Genomic DNA, 20018 nt, shown 5'->3' with positions numbered 1-20018 from the left:
GAGACACTACTCTAAAAACTTTATTTTTTAATTTATCTTTATTGTTGAAAGCATTACAGGTGTCCCATTTTTTTCCCCATTGACCCCCTCCACCTCGCTCCCGCCCCCTCCCCAGGCCTTCACCCTGTTATTATCTGTGTCCATGGATTATGCATATATGTATATAACTTCTTTGGTTAATCTCTTCCCACCCTCCACCCCCCTTCCCTCTTCCCGCTGAAATATGATAGTCTGTGTCATGTGTCAATGTCCCTGGATCTATTTAGTTTGTCAGATTCTTTTGTTCATTAGCCTCTTCTTAAAGAAGACCCTTCAACATTTCATGTAATACTGTTCTGGTGGTGATGAACTCCTTTAGGTTTTCCTTGTCTGAGAAGCTCTTTATCTGACCTTCAGTTCTAAATGATAGCTTTGCTGGGTAGAATAATCTTGGTTGTAGGTTCTTGCTTTTCATCACTTTGAATATTTCTTGCCACTCCCTTCTGGCCCACAAGGTTTCAGTTGAGAAATCAGCTGATAGTCATATGGGTGCTCCCTTCTGGGTAACTAACTGCTTTTCTCTTGCTGCTTTTAAGATTCTCTCTTTGTCTTTAACCTTTGGCATTTTAATTATGATGTGTCTTGCTGTGGGCCTCTTTGGGTTCCGCTTATTTGGGACTCTCTGTGCTTCCTGGACTTATAAGTCTATTTCTTTTCCAAGGTAGGGGAAGTTTTCTGTCATTTTTTTTTCAAATAGGTTTTCAATTTCTTGCTCTTTCTTCCCCTTCTGGCACCCCAATAATTCAAATGTTGGACCACCTGAAGTTGTCCCAGAGTGCTCCTTATACCATCTTCATATTTCTGGATTCTTTTTTCTTTTGGCTCTTCTGGTTGGGTGTTTTTTTGCTTCCTCATGTTCCAAACTGCTGATTGGATTCTCAGCGTCCTCCACTCCACTGTTGATTCCCTGTAAATTATTCTTCATTTCAGTTCCTGTAGCCTTCATTTCAAATTGGTACTTTATTATGTTATCGATTTTCTCAGTTATTTCCCTAGTCTGCTTAAACATCCTTATAAACAAAATTCTGAACTCTCTATCTGTTAGCTTGCTTTGATCTATTTCATTTAGTTCCTCTTCTAGAGATTTCTTCTGTTCTTTCCTTTGTGACATGTTTCTTTGCCTCCGCATTTTGGCTGCTTCCAGGTATTTGTTTCTAGGTATTAGGTAGAGCTGCTATGTCTCCTGGAATTTGTAGAGTGGCTTTGTATAGTAGGTGTCCTGTAGGGTCCAGTGGCACAGCCTCCCCAGTCACCTGAGCTGGGCCTTCTGGGTGCTCCCCTGTGTGGGCTGTGTGCACTGTCTTGTTGTAGTTGAGCCTTGGTTGCTGTTGGCATCCCTGGGAGGAACTGACCCCCAGACCAATCAGCTGTGAGGACCAGCTGCAACTACAGCCAGAGAGCTTCTGTGCTGGAGACACTCCTATGGATCAGGATTTACTTCAGTGGAGCTTTGGTGTCACCAAGTGCGCCCCTTGAGTGTGTCATTCGTGGATGTGGTAGGGTTGTAATCCAGTGTGGTGGAGTCTGACCACAAGATGCACTGTCTCTGGGGCCTCCCAGGAGGTGCAAAGTCAGCCTCTGCCTGTGCCCTGCCCAGGGCCACCCAGCATGAGCTACACAGCAAACCATAGTTGGCTGTTACTTGTGCTGGGCTTGGAGGTGTCCAGCAGAGGCCAAGCTATGAACCAGAGCAGGCTGACACTAGCGCCAGGCCTGGGGCCACTTATCAAGACGTATGGGGCATGCTGAGGCCGGCTGCTGATTGTTTGAGAGATTTTAGGAGAGTCCTAAGCCTGAGGCTCAAGAGGCCACTTGCATAAAAAAGCCCCTGGAAATGGCCTGGATGAGCTGCAGGTGGGGAGGGCGGGGCCTCCGGGAATCACGGGGCGGGGCCAAAGGTGTGAGTCAGGTGCTGGCGACTCCAACATGGCGCCTGCCTGCCGGCTGTGTGCGGGGAGGACTCGCCAAAGGACCAACAGCCTCCGCCAGCCCTTCTGCCTGGGAAGAAGCGGCCCCTCCACCTCTCGCCCTGATTCCAGGCAAGTTAATTCCTCCCCAAGTGTCCCACGTCCTTTCAAGCTGCTGCCCGGCGCTGGGCTCAGAGGGAGCGTCCGAGTGAGTCGGTGCCGGGCCCTTAAGGGGAAAGCCTGGGGCTTCCGCAGCCTCCACGACCCTCAGCCACAGTCCCCGCTGGCTTCACAGCCTGGAGTTGTGGGGACTTCTCTTCCCGGCCCTGGAGCCCTGGGCTGGGGGCCTAATGTGGGCCGGGACCCCTCGCTCATTGGGGAAACCGCCACCGCTGAGATTACCTCCCAGGTTTAACATGAGGCGCCGGGTGTGGGCCCGCGGCCAAGTCTCCGATTCAGCCCCAACCTGCCGGCGTCCCAGCCCCTCCTACCGGTCTCGATGCTCCTTCAGTTCCCTGGTTGTGGGGCTTCTGTTCAGCCAGATCTCAGGAGGCTCTGAGTGACGGCGGTTCTATATTTTAGTTGTAATTTTGATGTGGTTGTGGAAGGCAGCGGGGCAGGTGCAGCTGTTACCTACGCAGCCATCTTGTTCATCTAAAAACTTAAATATTAAATAATTTAACCCTGAAAACAACTCCATGAGAAGGTACTATTATTATTATCTACATTTTACAGATGAAGAAACTGAGGATAGAGAGGTTATACCCAAGTTCACAGAGCTAGTAAGCAGCAGAGCCAGGATGGCTTGTGTTCTTAACCTCTATGTTACAGTGCCTCTCTAAACAGTATAGTTAATAGGTTTAGCTAAAGTATATGTAAAGAATCATATATCCAATAAGCAGAGAAAACTCATGTTTTCTAAACACCCTCAAAGTATTTAGAAAATAATAATTGGCAAACTAGTTCACAAAAATCTCTCAACAATTTTTAATAGGAAAAAACAGATATTGGAAACTAAAGAACTATACTCTTAAATAACAGAAGGTTTTCTTTGAAGGCAATATATTAATATGAAGAAAACCTTCTTTTAAAATGGTAGAAATTTAGACGTGGGGAAAAAACATTGAGGCAAGGAAAAGTGTAAAGATATGAGAGGTGACCTTTCAGAAACATGGCAGACTAAGTTGACATGGAAGATACTCCCTCTACAAAACAGAAATGCTGGATAAAAATTAAATTTCCTTTTTAAAAAATAGCCAAGCTCTGATGATAACAAATAAAGGGAAGCCTCCCATCTACCTAAAATAAAAAGGGAACTGAAACCAGAAGTAAACCAGTTGTCACCACAGCAGCAGAAGAGGGCGTCAGATCCTGATACCGAGTTTGGCTGCTAAGATGCTAATGTCCATGTGAGTACAGTTTTCGTGGTATCAGCCTTTTTGGATCAGAGAAGTACAATAGAGTACCCTGTTTAAAGCCAAGCCCTATCAGTGAAATGGGGATCAGGAAAAATTCCTCACACTAAGCCAGAAAACTGGCAAGAGACCTGCCATCTATCCAGGTCTCTACTGTGGGAAATAAATCTCCTAAGAGAAGTTGAAACACTAAGCCAGAAACATATAAGGGTTAGTAGGAGTTGTATTAAATGTATGGTGCAGGAATTTAAAGCCAAAAAATTAGCCCACAAGCGAATTTTAAGGCCCCAACAAAAGCAAATGCAACACCCGTCTATAGACATACCAGTGGTACACAGTGTGGGTACCCCAGACTCCCTGCTGAAGATGCATTCACAGTGAACATTAAGCAGCCACACAAAAACAAAGCACAATGAGAGATTTGGCAGACCAAACAGTTGGGAGAATTTGCACTACTCTATGAGGTAAAAATAATACAATAATATTAAAGAGGCTATAATATTTAAGAACATACGATACAAAATAGGCAGATTTGAAACAGAACCATATGAAACTTCTGAAAATAGAAAACTATGGTTATTGAACTTGAAAGCTCAATGGATGACATAAGAGTAGATTAGACTTGCCAACAATGGCATGAAAGATTTGAGGAAATCACCCAAAAAGCAGCAAAGAGAAGAAATGGGAAATAGGGAAGATAAAGAGCCTTGGAGGATAGAAGGAGATTCAAATTACACTCAATAGGATTTTTTGAAGGGGACATTACAGAAAGAAGAGAGAAAATATTTGAAAGATATGAATTATCCAGAATGGAATACAAACTTAGGTCCTCAGGCTGGGGAGGCAAATAGGAAAAGCAAATTCAAGTCCATGCTTAGGCACTAAATGAGAAACTTCAGAGACAGAAAAGCAAAAGAGATCATCTTAAAATAACCATAAAAGAAAAGACGGCTTACCTAAAACGGAATGACAACTAAACTGACAGAAGACTTATCAACACAAAAGAAGTCAAGAAACAAAAAAATAAGATCCTCAATGGGCTAAGGTAGGTACATAATTCTACACTTAACTAAACCACTAATCAAGAATGACGGTGCTATACATAATTTTTAAAAAATTATTTCCTACTGAATCATTCTATCTTTATTTAAGCTAAAGATAAAATGAATAATTCACTATGAACATAAAACAATCCTGAGCCAATATGTACCCAACGTGTCCTTAAAGCAAAAACTGACTGGAGTTACAAGAAGAAATGAACAAAAGCACAAACACAGTAGAAAATGTTAACATAATTTATTCAAAAACTGCTGGATCAATTGGGCAATAAATGATAAAAAGAGTATCTGAATAACATAATTAACAAGCTTGTCATTATGAACATATGTAGAACTCAGCACTCAACCATTAGAGAATTTTTCAAGTACTTACAGAACATTTATAAAAATTTGTTCTTTCATTAAATATCTATTTGTTGAGTGCCTCCTACATGCCAGGGACCCTTCTATGTGAGGCTCTGGGAAACAGTCATGAGAATTAAGTCTCTGCCCTCTTGGAGTTTATACTGAGTGGAGGGGATAGAGCTTCAATGAATGGGCTCACATCGTGTCAAATGTCAAGCAGTGCTAAGCCGATAAAAATAGAAATAAAGCAGGATAATAGGACAGTCATGGGAGGAGCTATGTCAGACTTTGGCCAAGGAAGTTCTCTGTGAATAGGTGATTTTGAGCCAACAGCCGCATCAGTCATGATATAAGCCATGCAAGGATCTGGGAAAGGACAGCAAGAGCAATGGCTCTAGAGAGGGTGTGTGACTGGCTTGAAAGAATCAATAAAGAGCACAATATGCTAAAAGGAGGTCAGAAAGGGGAGCTGGGAATCATGTGACCTGCAATTCATTTTAAAAGAATCCTCTGGCAGCTCTGGGGAGAGTAGCAGGAAGACCAGTTAAAGTGACTCTCGGGCTACAAGATCAGGGGTAGAAGGGGAGAGTACTGGTCAAATTAAAAATCTTAAAGGTAGGACCAAAAGAATTTACAGAGAGATTAGATGTGGGGTGTGAAAGAGATGACTCCAAGGGTGTTGTCTGGAACAACTGTGAGAAAATGGTAGCACCCTGAGTTAAACGCTGTGCTCGCCTCTTCCCAGGACCACATCAAAATTACAACTAAATTATAGAACAATCAGCCTGGAGAACCATGTGAAGACTAGCTGAACAGAAGCCTTATAACTAACGATATGAAGGAGAAGCCACGTTGAGACTGAAATGTCACTGTCAGTCATGCAGCGGGACAAAGACTTGGCTGGCCCGCTGCAGGCTTTGAAGAGGGAGACAGGAGGTCATGGAATGCAGGCAGCCTCTAAAATCAGAAAAGGCCCAGACATGGGTTCTTTCCTAGAGTTTCCAAAAGGAATGCACATCTTGTTTTAGTTCAGTGAGACCCATTTCTGACTTGTACCTCCAGAAATATGTGATGATAAATTTTTATTGCTTTAAGCCAAAGGAAAATGTAGCACCTTCGCTGAGATGGGGAACACTGGGGAAAATGCATGTGAGGCGGGGAGGGGTGCTGGTAAATGTGAGCTATCTCTTGCATGCCCCAGCAGATATGTAAGGCAGTGGGGTCCTCCTGTTCCACTTCTGCATTAGTGGTGCCTGCCCAGCCTCTCTGGGTATTTACTGTTGAAATTTCTCAAACTGTCATGGAGAAGAAAATGCTCAATCTGCTTTTTCCATCATAAAACTAATTCTGCCCTAACTAATTTTCCCATCTAAAGGACTTTTCCAAGCAAAATTAAACTAACACTAGTGAATGCCTATTACACTAAGTCCTTTCACAAATATCATCTCACTTAAGCATAAATACCCCCCTTTGTGGAATCAGGAATGGACAGTTACACACATCTATTCTTAGCTCCACATCCAGTGATAACATTTTGGTAGTTTGAAATTGGCAGTGGGGGAGTATTTACACCATGGAAATGGGCCAAATGCTACAAGTAAGGACCTCACCCCACCCCCACCCCCAGGGCAGTGGTTGAACACTGATCAGCACACCAGTGATTATATCTTTATTTCAGACAGAAAGAAACTGAGGCTCTAAATCAAGTGACCTGCCCAGTTATAGAGCCAGCACCCAGGTGTTTTGACTCTATGTCAAGTGCTATTTTCCTTATAAAATCCTCTCGGGTCCTTCCTTTGTGTCAGGCTTTGTACCAAATGTTTTGCATGCTTTTTCTCCTCTAATGCTCACAACTCTACAAAAGAAGTATGACCGTTCTTTTCACTTTAATGTTAAGGGAACTAAAGCTTTGAGAACTTAGCAGCTGACTAATAATCAAATGTTGGTCCTTTTGTTATTAGAGTCAATTCACTCAAAACCTATGTCATCCTGACTCTATTAAATCTTACTTTGTCAAGATAAATCAAACAACTGTTCATTTCTGTTACAATACAGAAGGAAAAAAAGAGGAGTGAAGTTATAAAGGCACTGGTTAAGTCCATAAAAGGTACAATAATTATAAAAGGGGAATCTCAATATTAAGTGACACTTTTCCAATACTCCAGGAAAATTCCTTGGAAGAGGTGAAATTTTAACAAATCTTTTTAATTATAGAAGAGAAAATGTCTGGCACACAGGGAGACATTCCAACACGGGGTGTGGCTCCAGAGAAAACTTCCAGGCAGAAGTGTAACCATCTGATCCAAGGGGTGGTGAACACGTCCACCTAAGAAGAGCAGGGAAGACCCTCTGGGGAGCATGAAACAATAAAAGTGAGGTTTTTTTGTGTGCTCTGGCAAAGGGCTTTGAAGTGGGAATAATGAACTAACCAAAAAGCAAAACAGATTTCACTTTGAATCTCAAAAACTGACATTCCAGATAGTATATCCTTTTGGAGTTGTGTTCTCTACAGCTTAATGAAATGATGTATTTTCTCACCTTTCTACTTGGTGCAAATAACATCCAAGAGCAAGACCCATCTCAAGTATTTCTCTCTTTCGCATCACCCATCAGTCTCATTTACCCAGCCTCCCACAGCCAGATCTTGACAAGAGCAACTCAGAGTGGAAGCATTTCCGGAGGCCATAAGAGTGCCTTCCAGTCTGGGAACTTCAAGGAATTCCTCCCTCCCCCGTCCCCCCAATCCACACCCCCCCGCCCACCCCCACCCCGCTATAAAACAGTGCTTAAAGGTTAGCTTTCAGAGATTAGGTGCTCACAGAAAAACTGCTCCAATTAGTATGTTTGAAGTTTCCAAGAAAAAAAACAAACAAAACCTAGAGGTATACAAACTCAAAATATTTTGGAACCCACACCTAATTCCCAGAATCCCTAGCTCCTATAGGATTTTCCCCATTTCAAAATTAAATATCTCAACATCTCCAAAAAAATCCAATAAAGCTTTATTAAATGTTCTGAGAGTAAACACTCTAAAGAATTAAATGCTTTAAAAGTAAAATTCACAGATTTTTTTTCTTAAGTGCAAATTATTTCGAAGACTGAAATAGCATCCCAAACCTATTAATGCCTCTCTCCATCATTACCACCAAGGATCCCGTTCCTATCCACAAGGAGATTAGAGCTTAGAGTTCATCATCTCTCGAATGTAAACATTTTTATCAGAAATTTATAGAATAAACCGAGTCTCTCTGGTAAAAGAGTAATAGAGTTTTGGTTTTTAAATGTTAATTACTGAGTGCTCTCGGTATGAGCTGAAGTGTGTCTGCCCAAAATTCATACGTTAAAGTCTTTATGTCCCAGCACCTCAAAATGTGAACTTATTTGGAAATAAGATTGTCGCAGATGTAGTTAGTTAAGATGAGGTCATACTTGAGTAGGGCGGGCCGATAATCCAATATGACTGGTGTCCTTATAAAAAAGGGAAATTTGACACAGAGTACAGAGAGACCGCCCTGGGCACGGGAAGGCAGCGAACGGAGCATCTGCAGGCCAAGGAACACCAAAGATTGCCCGCAAACCACCAGAAGCCAGGAGAGAGGCATGGGACAGATTCTCCCTCACACCTGCAGAAGGAATCTGCCAACATCTTGGTTTCAGGCTTCTAACTTCCAGAACTGAGACAATAAATTTCTGTTGTTTGAGCCACCCCATTTGGGGTGCTTGGTTATGGCAGACCTAGCGACACACACAGAGGTCCCTTTGCCATGCCTTCTTGGGCACAGCTCCTCTATCCTCACACGTCTCAAAACCCAGGAAGGGGCAAAAAATTATGTGCAGAAAGCTACTCTTTTTCAGAAAATTGTGCACATTTTGTGAGAATTCATATAAGTCTTAGTTGCTTCCTATGTAAAATAAAGATAACACCCACCACTTAAGACTTTCGTGAGCCTTAAATGATATAAAGCACAACATGCATCAAGTTTAGTGTCTGGTCCATAGTAGTGACTCACAAAATAAAATGGTAGCTGTTATTACTAGAAATAAAACTTATGCTACTAAGCCTGTGTCAAGACGACATGTGAGATGAGATTTTCTCAAGAGCCTCTGCCCTCACGGTTGCCAACAGCTGACGTCATGAGACTCCAACTCTCCCAGGGCTTGATCTGGTGTCTTCCACTTAATACCCAAGCCTCAGTTAGACTCTGTACCAGCATCTCCCACCCACCACCATCTGTGGTCACTCCCCCAAATGCAAACCACTCCCTTTTCTCTTACTCTCATCCTCTCTCTTTCCTCCCTGCTGACCATTCTTTTCTCCATCCGATGCCCTCGCAAATGCTGTGACCTGCCAAACCATCTTTCCACAGGAAATCTACTGCCCCCTTGAGCTGACACAGGGTTCTCCACTGACGGCACCGCCCCTCATCCTACAGTGCTCCCCCGTGAGATCTGCTCACTCTCCAACACCCAGATACACCAGGGTCAGGAGATGGGTCAGCATTTTATCCCCTCCATCATTTCTCTACCTTCAGACAAAACACCTGCCATCTTGAGGTGCATGCCACCTACGACACCCTGTAACTCTCCCCATCACAGTTAACTGCCACCTGGAGACTTCTCAACAATTCTTATGAAATAAAAATGTGATGCCTGGCTCACTGTCTTTCTCACCATTCTAAGCTCTGGGTTACTTTAACATCCACATTCAACCCTGCAGACTCAAGTGCCCTGATCTCAACCCCACAATCGTCATTCCGGTTTAACTTTCTTTTCTACTCAAGCTAAATTCTGTGATCAATCACTCTGGCTATTCTTACCAATAATCTAAACTTCCTGTCAGAGCATCCTTCACATGAAAATGCTCAGCTCGTGTCAGTCTAATACATCCACATTGGACTCTATGATGCGCCACTTCATTCTCTCTCTCGTAAATATCCTCTCAGCCATATCCTATTGCTTTAGTCACACTTGCTCTACAAAATCCCAGTCCCAGATCAAATCAGTAGTCAACCTCAACAGTTATGCCCAGGCTGCTGAGAGCTGATGGAGAAAATCGCATAGCAAGGCAGTGTTCGAGCATTACAAATCCATCTTCTGAACCCCAGCTCATCCTGGGAAACCATCTGTGTCCATAGTCGCCTTCTACCTTCAAAACTCCTTACTTGCCCTTCTACTCCTCCCTCCTCTCATCAAATGACTCTCCTTTCTGTGTCTTTCAGGAAAAAAGAGTCCATCAGACAGGAAGTCCCCCATCATCCTGCATCCCAACCTACCCCTTATCCATGACCATGCATGCTGTCTATGGTCTGCTTCTCTCCTATCACAAATCAACCAAAGGTCTTCTCCTGCCAACGACCAATCCCTCTACTTTGCATCCCATCTCCTCTTGCTTCCTCAAAGCCCTGGCTTCATAAATTACCTCTTCTCTCCTTGGCATCTTCTATCCTATTCATTGACTCTTCCGGAATTAAACATTCTCTCCTCTCTCCCATCTTCAAATGTTCTTTCTCAACTCTAAGTCCCAAAAACTAATATTTATTGAGAATTTACTGTGTTCAGGGGAATGTGCTAAATTTTGGACATCTATCGTTTCAATCCTCACATCAACTTTGTTGAGTAGATATTATCCCCAGTTACTGAAACTGAAGCACAAAGAAGTTAAGATCGTGGGACAAGTAACTGGTGCAGCCAGGCTTCCAACCCAGGCATCAGACTTTAGAGCCTATGCTTTTAACCACAATTTTCTCATCCATCACTTCAGCACTCAGGCCTCACAATCCCGATAAAACTGCATTTTAGCTTTTTAGTTTAGCTTTTATTTTCAGTAATCTTACACATGGATAGAGTTGATAACATCCCCTGCTTAACTCTAACAACTTTTTAGATTTCCACAAACTGCTTATGCCTGTTTCTCTTCCTACTAACCTGGACTTTCCTTCCCAGAATCCTTTATGAACGGCCCTTCTCACTGTCTTTTAAGTGTTTATGTTCTTCATACTTCTATCTTCCTTCTTCTCTCAGTCTACATACTCTCCTTGGATAATCTCACTTATTCTGATGGCTTCAGCTGTCATCAATATAAGTTTCAAGTGGACAGAACAGCTACTTGGCACTATTCGCACTAACACTGACAGTCGGAAATGCTGAGGGGATGATACCTGGAGAGAGACAGGCCACCCAAACAGATCCACTCAGAAGACATTGACTTTGATAAATTCACCATCAACTAAGGTCTGGCTCTCAGACTTACAGACTCAGAAACTTTAACTTGACACTGTCAGAGTATTTTAAACAATAGAGACTGATGTATAAAACTGGTGTGCCAAAATATGAGTTACCAATCAGGAATATAACTGTCTGGTAAGTCTGATGTATGTGCCAGTCTGACAAGAGCTTTCTCTCCCTATAAGGAAAGTGTTTGAGGTTAAATTATCAAGCGTCTCTTTGGTGAGCATGAAACCAAAACTAGGAGAGTTAATAGTATGATCCAAATATGTAATGACATCATTACATATTTATAAAGATAAACAGTCTATCACTACAGTTGGAATGCTGCTTATGGGTGGACTGGTTATTTAAGTGCAGAATGAACTAATACTCTGATCAAAGTTGGCACACAAAAAAAACAACAACACCCAAATCATTCAATTAAAAAAAATGGGCAGAGGATCTGAAGAAATATCTTTCCAAAGAAGAATACAGTTGGCCAACGGGTACATGAAAACGTGCTCAACATCACTAATCATCAGGGAAAGGTAAATCGAAATCACAAGGAGACACCTCACACCTGTTAGAATGGCTATTATCAAAAAGACAAGAAATAACAAGTGTTGGAGAGAATGTGGAAGAAAGGGAACCCTTGTGTACTATTAGTGGAGATGTAAATTGGTGTAGCCACTATGGGAAACTGTGGAGGTTCCTCAAAAAGTTAAAAATAGAAGTACCATATAATCCATCAATTCCACTTCTGAGTATTTACCTGAAGAAAACAAAAACACTACCATAAAAATTTATATGTACCCCATGTTCACTGCATTATTTACAATAGCCAAAATGTGGAAACAACCTAAGTGTCCATCAATGGATGAATATATATATATATATACACACCTGCACACACACACACACACACACACACACTGGAATATTATTCAGCCATAAAAGAGAAAGAAGTCTTGCCATTTGTGACAATATGAATGGACCTTGGGCATTAAATAAGCCAGACAGAGAAATACAAATACTGTATGTGGAATCTAAGAAAAAAACTGAGCTCACAGATACAGAGAACATACACCTCTGTGGTTGCAAGAGATAGAGAGTAGGGGGTGGGTGAAATGAAGGAGGTCAAGAGGGACAAACTTCCAATTATAAAATAAATAAGTCATGGTGATGCGATGTGCAACATGGTGACTATACTCAGTACTGAAGTGCATATTTGAAAGTTGCTAAGAGAGTAGGCCTTCAAAGTTCTCATCACGAGAAAAAAATTGTATAACATGCTCAACACGCTCAACATCAGTTTTAAATTTTTCCCATTCTCCATAGAGATGGGGATCCTCATGGGATTTATCAGAAAAACAAAACCAAACCAAGGCTGAGAATACCTGTAGGCTCGTGAGATCCACCTATGCTGTGGATCTTTGTTTGCACGGCGCTCTTTAGAAATCAGTTTCTTCATACAGTGGCACCTGGGTTTTCAAACATCTCTGTGGGTGGACATTTCAGTTTCTGAATGCCGTAAACCAAAAGGAAACACTTCGGTTTTCGAACACGCCCCGGAAATCGAACATGCCACATGGCCTCCTGAGGGCAAGATCCTGAGGCCTCGCTGTCGGCGGTGGACCCCTCGGTATTCGAACATTTCAGAACTCAAACGGGCTTCCAGGATGGATCACATTCGAAAATCCAGGTACCACTGTAGTGCCACTCCTTCCACCAGCCCAATTAAAACTGGAAAGTAGGCAGACTGTCTTACAGCATACAACTGAGACGCTCCCGACTGCATAGAAATTCCCCCCCAGTTTACCTGCTATACAAACATTCAGTGACTACCCAAGACTCTGTCATCACCTGGGTCACAATGATCATTTCATTTCATTTCAAGCTTGGATGGGAGACATACATCACCAAAAAGGTCTACTTAGCAAATTATTATGTTGTTTAGTTTTATTCTCCTGTTATGATTTAAAAAGTAAAATCACAGACATGCAAGGCAAGATTAAAATACCCAGAGAAATCCTCAGTTGTTTCCAGCATTTAGTCATGAAACGTGTCTGGAGTATGTACTATGTGCCAGGCCTGTAATATAAATGAGTCCTGTCCAAATTGCTTAATGTCTCATCACAGAGAAAAGTAGGGAAGCAGAGTTATCAAGCCCACAGAGAACGGTTATTGTATGTCTGACCAGAGACACACCATAAGCGAAAGCAAATTCTGATTTACCAGCACTCAATTGAACACTGTTCCTCAACTTAACAAACAAACAAAACAGTGGGAGTCAGAGAGGATTCTGTTAACTAGTAACATTTCTAGCACATGTAACATACTTGACTTATCAAAATGTGGTCCTCATACTTCGGGAGAAAGTTTTCATTGTGGATAGCAAAACGCTTCTCCATGTCCTCAGAAAACATCCAGTGATGTGGGATCCACTCTCAAGTTAAAATACTTTCTCATGCTAGGAAACGAAGTAATCATTGCCAACCAAAATCTCTCACTCTTAAATTCTACTTTAGTTTAGTTTCTCTTGGATTTAAAAAGGCAACCCTTTTCCTCATGAAAAGCACTCTTCACACAGGATGGGCCAGAGGCAAAGGGAGGCTCATCTTCTTGGATCTTTTTCCTACACATACTGAAACTGACATTTCAATTTGAAGTTTAGTTCATATAAACTTCAAATTTAGTTCATATAAACTTCAATTTCTATAGGTTTTCAAGGTCTGAGAATTAAACTCAGTTCAACTGGATTCTGATGTTTGTCTACCCAGAAAGAGCATCAGATTCTGCAGGTTAAAGGGTTTAGTTCTACAAGACTGCACCCTCTCCCCAACTTGAGACTTCAATCACAAGCCCAAGTTGTTTCTTGTGCTCCTGACCAACCACCAATAAATCAGAGGTTCCCACAACCCCCTCCTTGGGTTCAATTAATTTGCTAGAGCAGCTCAAAAAACTCAGAAAACCTATTTACTCATTAGATTACCAGTTTCATTATAAAAAGACATAACTCAGTCTGCATGAAAAAGGGGCCACATACAAAACCTGACAAGTTCAGGGGAGGCCTGCATAAAAGGCCCTACGAATTCAGAGACAGAAAGTAACTACACAGGATGTTCTGAACATAGAAGTTCCTAACTAGAAGTGGGTCATAGTGGGTAGTTCTGTCCTAGGCCTGTAAGTTCCCTGACAAAGGTGAATCTTTAACTTAAGTGAGCCTGCCTACCGTCTTTTTGGATCTACGATAACACACCTTTGAAATGTCAGAGTAATCTTTTCCAGATCCCTCAGGGCACAACCTTCAGCAGAACCCCTCACTGTTATCTTGTTTCCAGCAAACCATCTCTTTGTGGCTGTAAATGTTAATTATTAACTACCCTACACCCACCAAAGTAAGAGAAACACATGTTTCTGATTTACATTTTTTCCAATCCCAGAGGTTCCCCCGTTTGCTTTCTCCCACCCCCTTAATCTACCACCAATGGATTTCATGTCACCCTCCTTACAGATTCCCTCTGAATCTAATGTATAAATAAAGCTGCAAAACTGCCATTCTCTGGAGCATTGTCTCAATTCATTGAGATTTTGCTTCCTGCCAATTGTCATCAGTTTGGCTCAAGTAAACTAATTCTCTACAGGTTTGGATGTTTCTGCTTCAACATCAGGAATAGCCAGATGGAAGAGATACACAGAGTGAGGTATGGGGAACAGGACACGGAGCTCCCATGCTCTCAGTGCTCACCACTCTCCCCGCAGCTCCATGTGTTCCCCAACCCGAAGCTCTCTGAAGACTGTCCTTTCGGGTTTTTATGAAGGCTTCATCACATAGCCATGACTGATTAAATCACTGGCAACAGGCAACTGATTTGACGTCTAGCTCCTCTCTCCTCCCGAGGTCAGGAGTGGGAGAGAGTTTCAACCCTCTAATCTCAAAGTTGAGTCTCCTGGCACCCGTCAGCTATCCTCGTGCAACACCATGAGCGACCCTTGAAAACATTATATAAAAGAAGCCAGTCATAAAAGAACATATGAATGTGACTCCATTCATATAAAAGTCCAGAACGGGAAAATCTATAGAGACAGAAAGTAAATTAGTGCCTGGCTTATTTCACTTGCATAATACTCTCCAGTTCCCCCTATGCTGTGCCAAAGGATAAGAGATCCTTCTTTTTTACAGCTGCGTAGTATTCCATGGTGTGAGTGTCCCACAGCTTTTTCATCCACTCATCTCCTGATGGGCACTTGGGCTGTTTCCAGATCTTAGCTACTGTAAGCTGCGCTGCTATGAACATAGGGGAGCATAAGTTCTTTCTGATTAGTGTTTCAGGATTCTTAGGATATATTCCTAGAAGTGAGATCACTGGGTCAAACGGCAGTTCCATTTTTAATTTTTTGAGGAAACTCCATACTGTTTTCCATGGTGGCTGCACCAGTCTGCATCCCCACCAGCAGTGCACCAGGGTTCCCTCTTCTCCACACCCTCGCCAGCACCTGCTGTTTGATTTGTTGATGGAGCCGTTTTGGCAGATGTGAAGTGATACCTCACTGTGGTTTTAATTTGCATCTCTCTGATGATTAGTGACTTTGAGCATTTTTTCATATGTCTCTTGGCCATCTGTATGTCCTCTTTAGCATGGAACAGACTGAGGGGTCTCAGAGGGAAGGTGGGGGTGGGGGAGTGGGTGGGGGGAGATTAATCAAAGAACTTATATGCTTATAGGCATAACCTATGGACCCAGACATTGGCATGGGGAAGGCCTGGGGGTGGGGTGAATGTGGGGTGGAGGGGATCAAAGGGGGGGAAAGGGAACATCTGTAATACTTTCAACAATATAGAAAAATTTAAATAAATAAATAAATAATAAAAGGCATGAGGTTTCTCTTTGAGCTCATAAAAATGTTGCAGCCTGGCCGGGCGTGGCTCAGCGGCTGAGCATCACCCTATGATCCAGGAGATTGTGGTTTGATTCCCAGTCAGCGCACATGCCCGGGTTGCAGGCTCGATCCCCAGTGGGGGATGTGCAGGAAGCAGCCGATCAATGACTCTCTCATCATTGATGTTTCTATCTCTCTCTCTCCCCCTACCTTCCTCTCTCTGAAGTCAATAAAGATATATTTTTTTTTAAAAAAGTTCCAAAATTGTGGTGATGGTTGTATATATCCGTGAATATGAATGTTCATAAGGTATGGAAATTATATCTCAATAAAGCTGTTAAAAATTAATGCATTAAATGTGATTATAGAAGTAAAAAAACCATTTTAAGCATAATAGCATCAAAAAGCTGGCATGGACGCTCCATGTCCCTGGTCCTCTCTGATGCTTCTTCCCACCACAGGTGTGTTATTTGTTGGTCCTCCAAGACTGGCTTCCTATGTGCACATTTTATGAATGATTTCATCACTTTCTTATCAAGTTGTTAGGCTTCTTCCTCTTGTACGGCTATGTTTTCCATGTGTTTTAATTTTTACCCCCATCTGCAAACACACCCCAAACTGTAATGCAGAGGTCCAAAGCAGTCACCTGAAAATGCCTAAAGGTCTCTGTCAAATGCCTGAGACTCTATCCCAGATCTTCTCCATCATTTCATCCAGCTAAATGAAGTAGCAGATATCAAAGGGCTTTGAAAAGCTGTAGTCAAGGTCATTAATAGAATTAGTAATTATGATTATAATTAATGTAATTATTATATTAAATAACACACGTTACTTCTTTCCATGTCAGTTGTATCACTCCACCGTAGGAATATGTGTTAGAAAAGATGAAAAGCAACCACATGTAAAATAATCAGTCATAAAATGTCACAGTTAGAAGCGACCTTAGAGATGTTCAAGTACAAGTCCCTCATTTTATAGTTGAGGGAACATTCAAAAAGATACACCGACTTTTCCAGTATCACTCAGGGAAACAGCCAATCCCCACGCAAGGCTCTTTCTGTCATTCCAAGCTGATCACCAATCAGAAGTAATAGGAAATCAAAAACATTTAATGATTACACACACACACTCAGAGAGTGTGAGAGAGAAAATGGCACACCAAGATATTATTACGATCCACTAAAATGAATTAGTAAACTAAAGGTTATTACTATGTTCTAACTTCTGTTTCCCTCTATCTTCAAAAATACTTTAAATACTCTTAGATATCAGAAACACTTGGCCACCTCTCTCTACTTTAATCACAGTGGAGACAGAATTAATAGTTTTGCTGAATTATACTTACAATTAATTTTATGGGGCCAATTTAATCATTTTTGTGTATTAATGCTAAAAGTTCTAATTTATTAGTCATCTCTTATTAGCATGCCAAGTTTCCCCCACTTTGAAACATGATTGCTAAACTATAAGAAAGTCAACCACAGCAAACTTTCCCATTTGGTAACAATTGGAATGCGGCATACCACAATGCAATTCATTCCAATAATTTTCATATCACATCAAAATATCATGATGATCCAGTTTCCATTTATGACTTGAGGCAACTTCTGTGTTCTGTCTGCAGCAACATCATTTCATAAGAGTCTTTTTGAGAAGAGCAAATTGTGGTGTTAATTAGAGAAAACAATTTTTACTTTATCTTTTAGCCAACTTCAGATTTACTCTTACAGAAGAAACACATTTAGGCTATTCCAAAATAACAAGTCTTGAACTGCATCAACACTGACATCTTCACATTTAATAAATTGAAACATTATAAGATATGAGGCATCTTACTAAGAGCGTCAACACAGTAAATGACTATTTCATTTCTTCATTCAAATATTAAGAATATTTCACCAATGTCTATTTCATATATCTGTATACATGTCCCAGAAGAGTATGAAAAACAAATCCTAGAAAGTTCTCCCTCTCCTCCAAATTTCTCCCTAGCCAACTATTTTTAAAATAGCTGACACCTACCACATTTAACACCTCGCAATACTTTGAACTGACATGTTTGTCAAATGCACAAAAGAAAGAATCTGAAATTCTCAGTACCCAGCTCTCACCGTGAACAGGTTGTATCAAGGTCTTCTAGCAAAAAGAGAGCATTTCAAAGCCGGAACAATGTGGGAGAACAGTCAGGGGGGACTTGTAAGAAACCACTGCTTTACTTCTTCAACTGGGCAGCAACTTGTGCTAATGAAACTTAGGTGGATGTTAGAGAACAAGCCCCGGGGCTCCCCTGGGCAAGGCCACCCTCACCAACGACCATGAAGGCTCCTAGGGGCCTCACAGAAAGGTGCCACTTTAAAGAGACACTGGAGAAAAAAGGGGAAGAAAAAAAAAAGGAAATGGGGTCATATTACAGTGGAGCAGCTGAAACCTTCATAGCTTTAGGGCAAAATAAATAAATAAATAAATAAAAACTCCTTTTGCTTCGACTACCTCTAAAGAGCCCTGACATACCAAATTACATGCCTTTCTACTGCATGAGCCACGGACAGGCTGTTTACACCCATCTGCGAGCCTCGCTAATGATGCCCTGGTGCAAAGGGGACCAGATTCTGCGAAGCAATGAACGGTTTCTCGCATTCTGACCTCTTCCGTGCCACTGGCAGTGATTCCGACAAGATTCCCTGTCGCACCCAGGACTTCCCCCCGCGTCCCACATGCGCTGTCCCGCGCGTGCTCTCGACCTGGATGCTAGCTCCTGAGGGCTCCTGCTGAAAGCCTCCGTCCAATCTGCCTTTATGATTAAACACCCTTTGGCTCTAAAATTCAAGTCAATGAACGCTCACTGGGACGTCGTTGCTCATGACCTTGGATTCTGGTTTTCCTAAGTCCACACCTCCAGGTGCGGGGACCAGCGAACGAGCCCCCCCAAAACAACAAGCCATCATCCCTCCGCTCCAGGGCTGAGACCCTGGCAGGTCTCAGTCACCCCAGAAGCCCACCAGCGACTCTTTGTTTACAACTATTTTCGGCTACACATGTATCTAAAACAAAGCTTCGAGGCTCCCCAGCCCTGAAACCAGTCCACAGCCCGAGACGCGACGGGGTCACGGGGAACAACAAAGAACAAACATCCCCCTTACCTGGGTCGTGGAAGGGCACCAGCGCGAAGTTGTAAAGAGGTCTCTTCGGTCTTTTCAAAGACGTCTCCAAAATTTTGGAAGCCCCTTCGATCACCTGCACTAAGTCATCGTACATGGACCCCGTCACGTCGAACACAAAAGCCAAGGTGGAGGCGCCCTCGGGGGTGTCCTCGGCGCGGACCTCGGGCTGCGGGCTCGCAGCCTGGGCTAGGCAGGCGCGCAGCAGGGCGAGCAGGAACGCGGCGCGCACCGTGTCCCGGGAGCTCATTTTCTTTTCTTTTCTCTCCCCCCCTCCCCTTTCTGAGCGTCCAGGCGCGGGGCTCAGCCCTCCTCAACAGCACGCAGAGGGTCGCCTCCCCGAGCAACTCATTAGACTCTGGAAGGCTCTTGGAACCGGCCGAAAGTTTGCAGCGGAGACTCGGCGGGGACGGGCACCGACCCGAAGCCCCGCCGCAGGGGCTGAGCGGCGGAGAGGCGGCAGCTTTTGTCCGGACGCCGCTTCCTCCCGGGCGCTCTCTGCCCGCGGCCCGGGCGGCGTGTGGCCGAGTGCGGGCGGCGCGCCCGGCCCGACCCGACCCGACCCCGGGGCCGCGCTGAGCCCTGCGGCGCGCGCCCCCCGCCCGCGAGTCCCGCTGCCCTCGCCGCCGCTCCGCGCCGCCCGCCGCGCCGCCCAACTTTCCACTGCCGGCCGCTCGCTCGGCAGCCGCGAGGGGAGCCTGGCTCGGCCTCGCCTCCTGATTGGCCGGTGCAGCCCCCCCGCCGCGGCTCTGGAGCCCCCCCCCCCCCGCCCCCTGCCTCCGCGCCGATCCGGGGGTCAATCCAGTTCCAGGGAAGCGCGCCCGGCGTGCGCGCCGTCCCACCGGCGCTGCTCCCGACCTGCCTGCCCCCGGGGGGAACAATGGCCGGTCGGGGGCGGGCGGCACGGACCCGGGCCCAAGGTCGCCCGCGCTAACGAGCACAAAGGGGCTGCGTCTGCTTCTGCCGCGTACGACGCCGCTTCAGACCCCTCTTCCATCATTTCCACCC

General features: G+C 43.7%; 1 protein-coding gene across 1 annotated transcript in view; it reads right to left on the bottom strand.

Annotated features, from left to right (window-relative positions):
- HMCN1 (hemicentin 1) overlaps positions 1-19490 on the bottom strand; it is a 345340-nt gene extending 325850 nt beyond the window's left edge. The window contains exon 1 of the mRNA XM_016224594.2: positions 18993-19490. Within this exon, the coding sequence (XP_016080080.2) occupies positions 18993-19260 (268 nt within the window). The 5' untranslated portion in view covers positions 19261-19490. The remainder of the gene's footprint in view (positions 1-18992) is intronic.
- Between the last annotated feature and the right edge of the window lie 528 nt (positions 19491-20018).

This window comes from Miniopterus natalensis, chromosome 19 (genome assembly GCF_054644295.1).
Source record: "Miniopterus natalensis isolate mMinNat1 chromosome 19, mMinNat1.hap1, whole genome shotgun sequence".
NCBI lineage: Eukaryota > Metazoa > Chordata > Mammalia > Chiroptera > Miniopteridae > Miniopterus > Miniopterus natalensis.
This window is presented reverse-complemented; position numbering and strand designations above follow the sequence as displayed.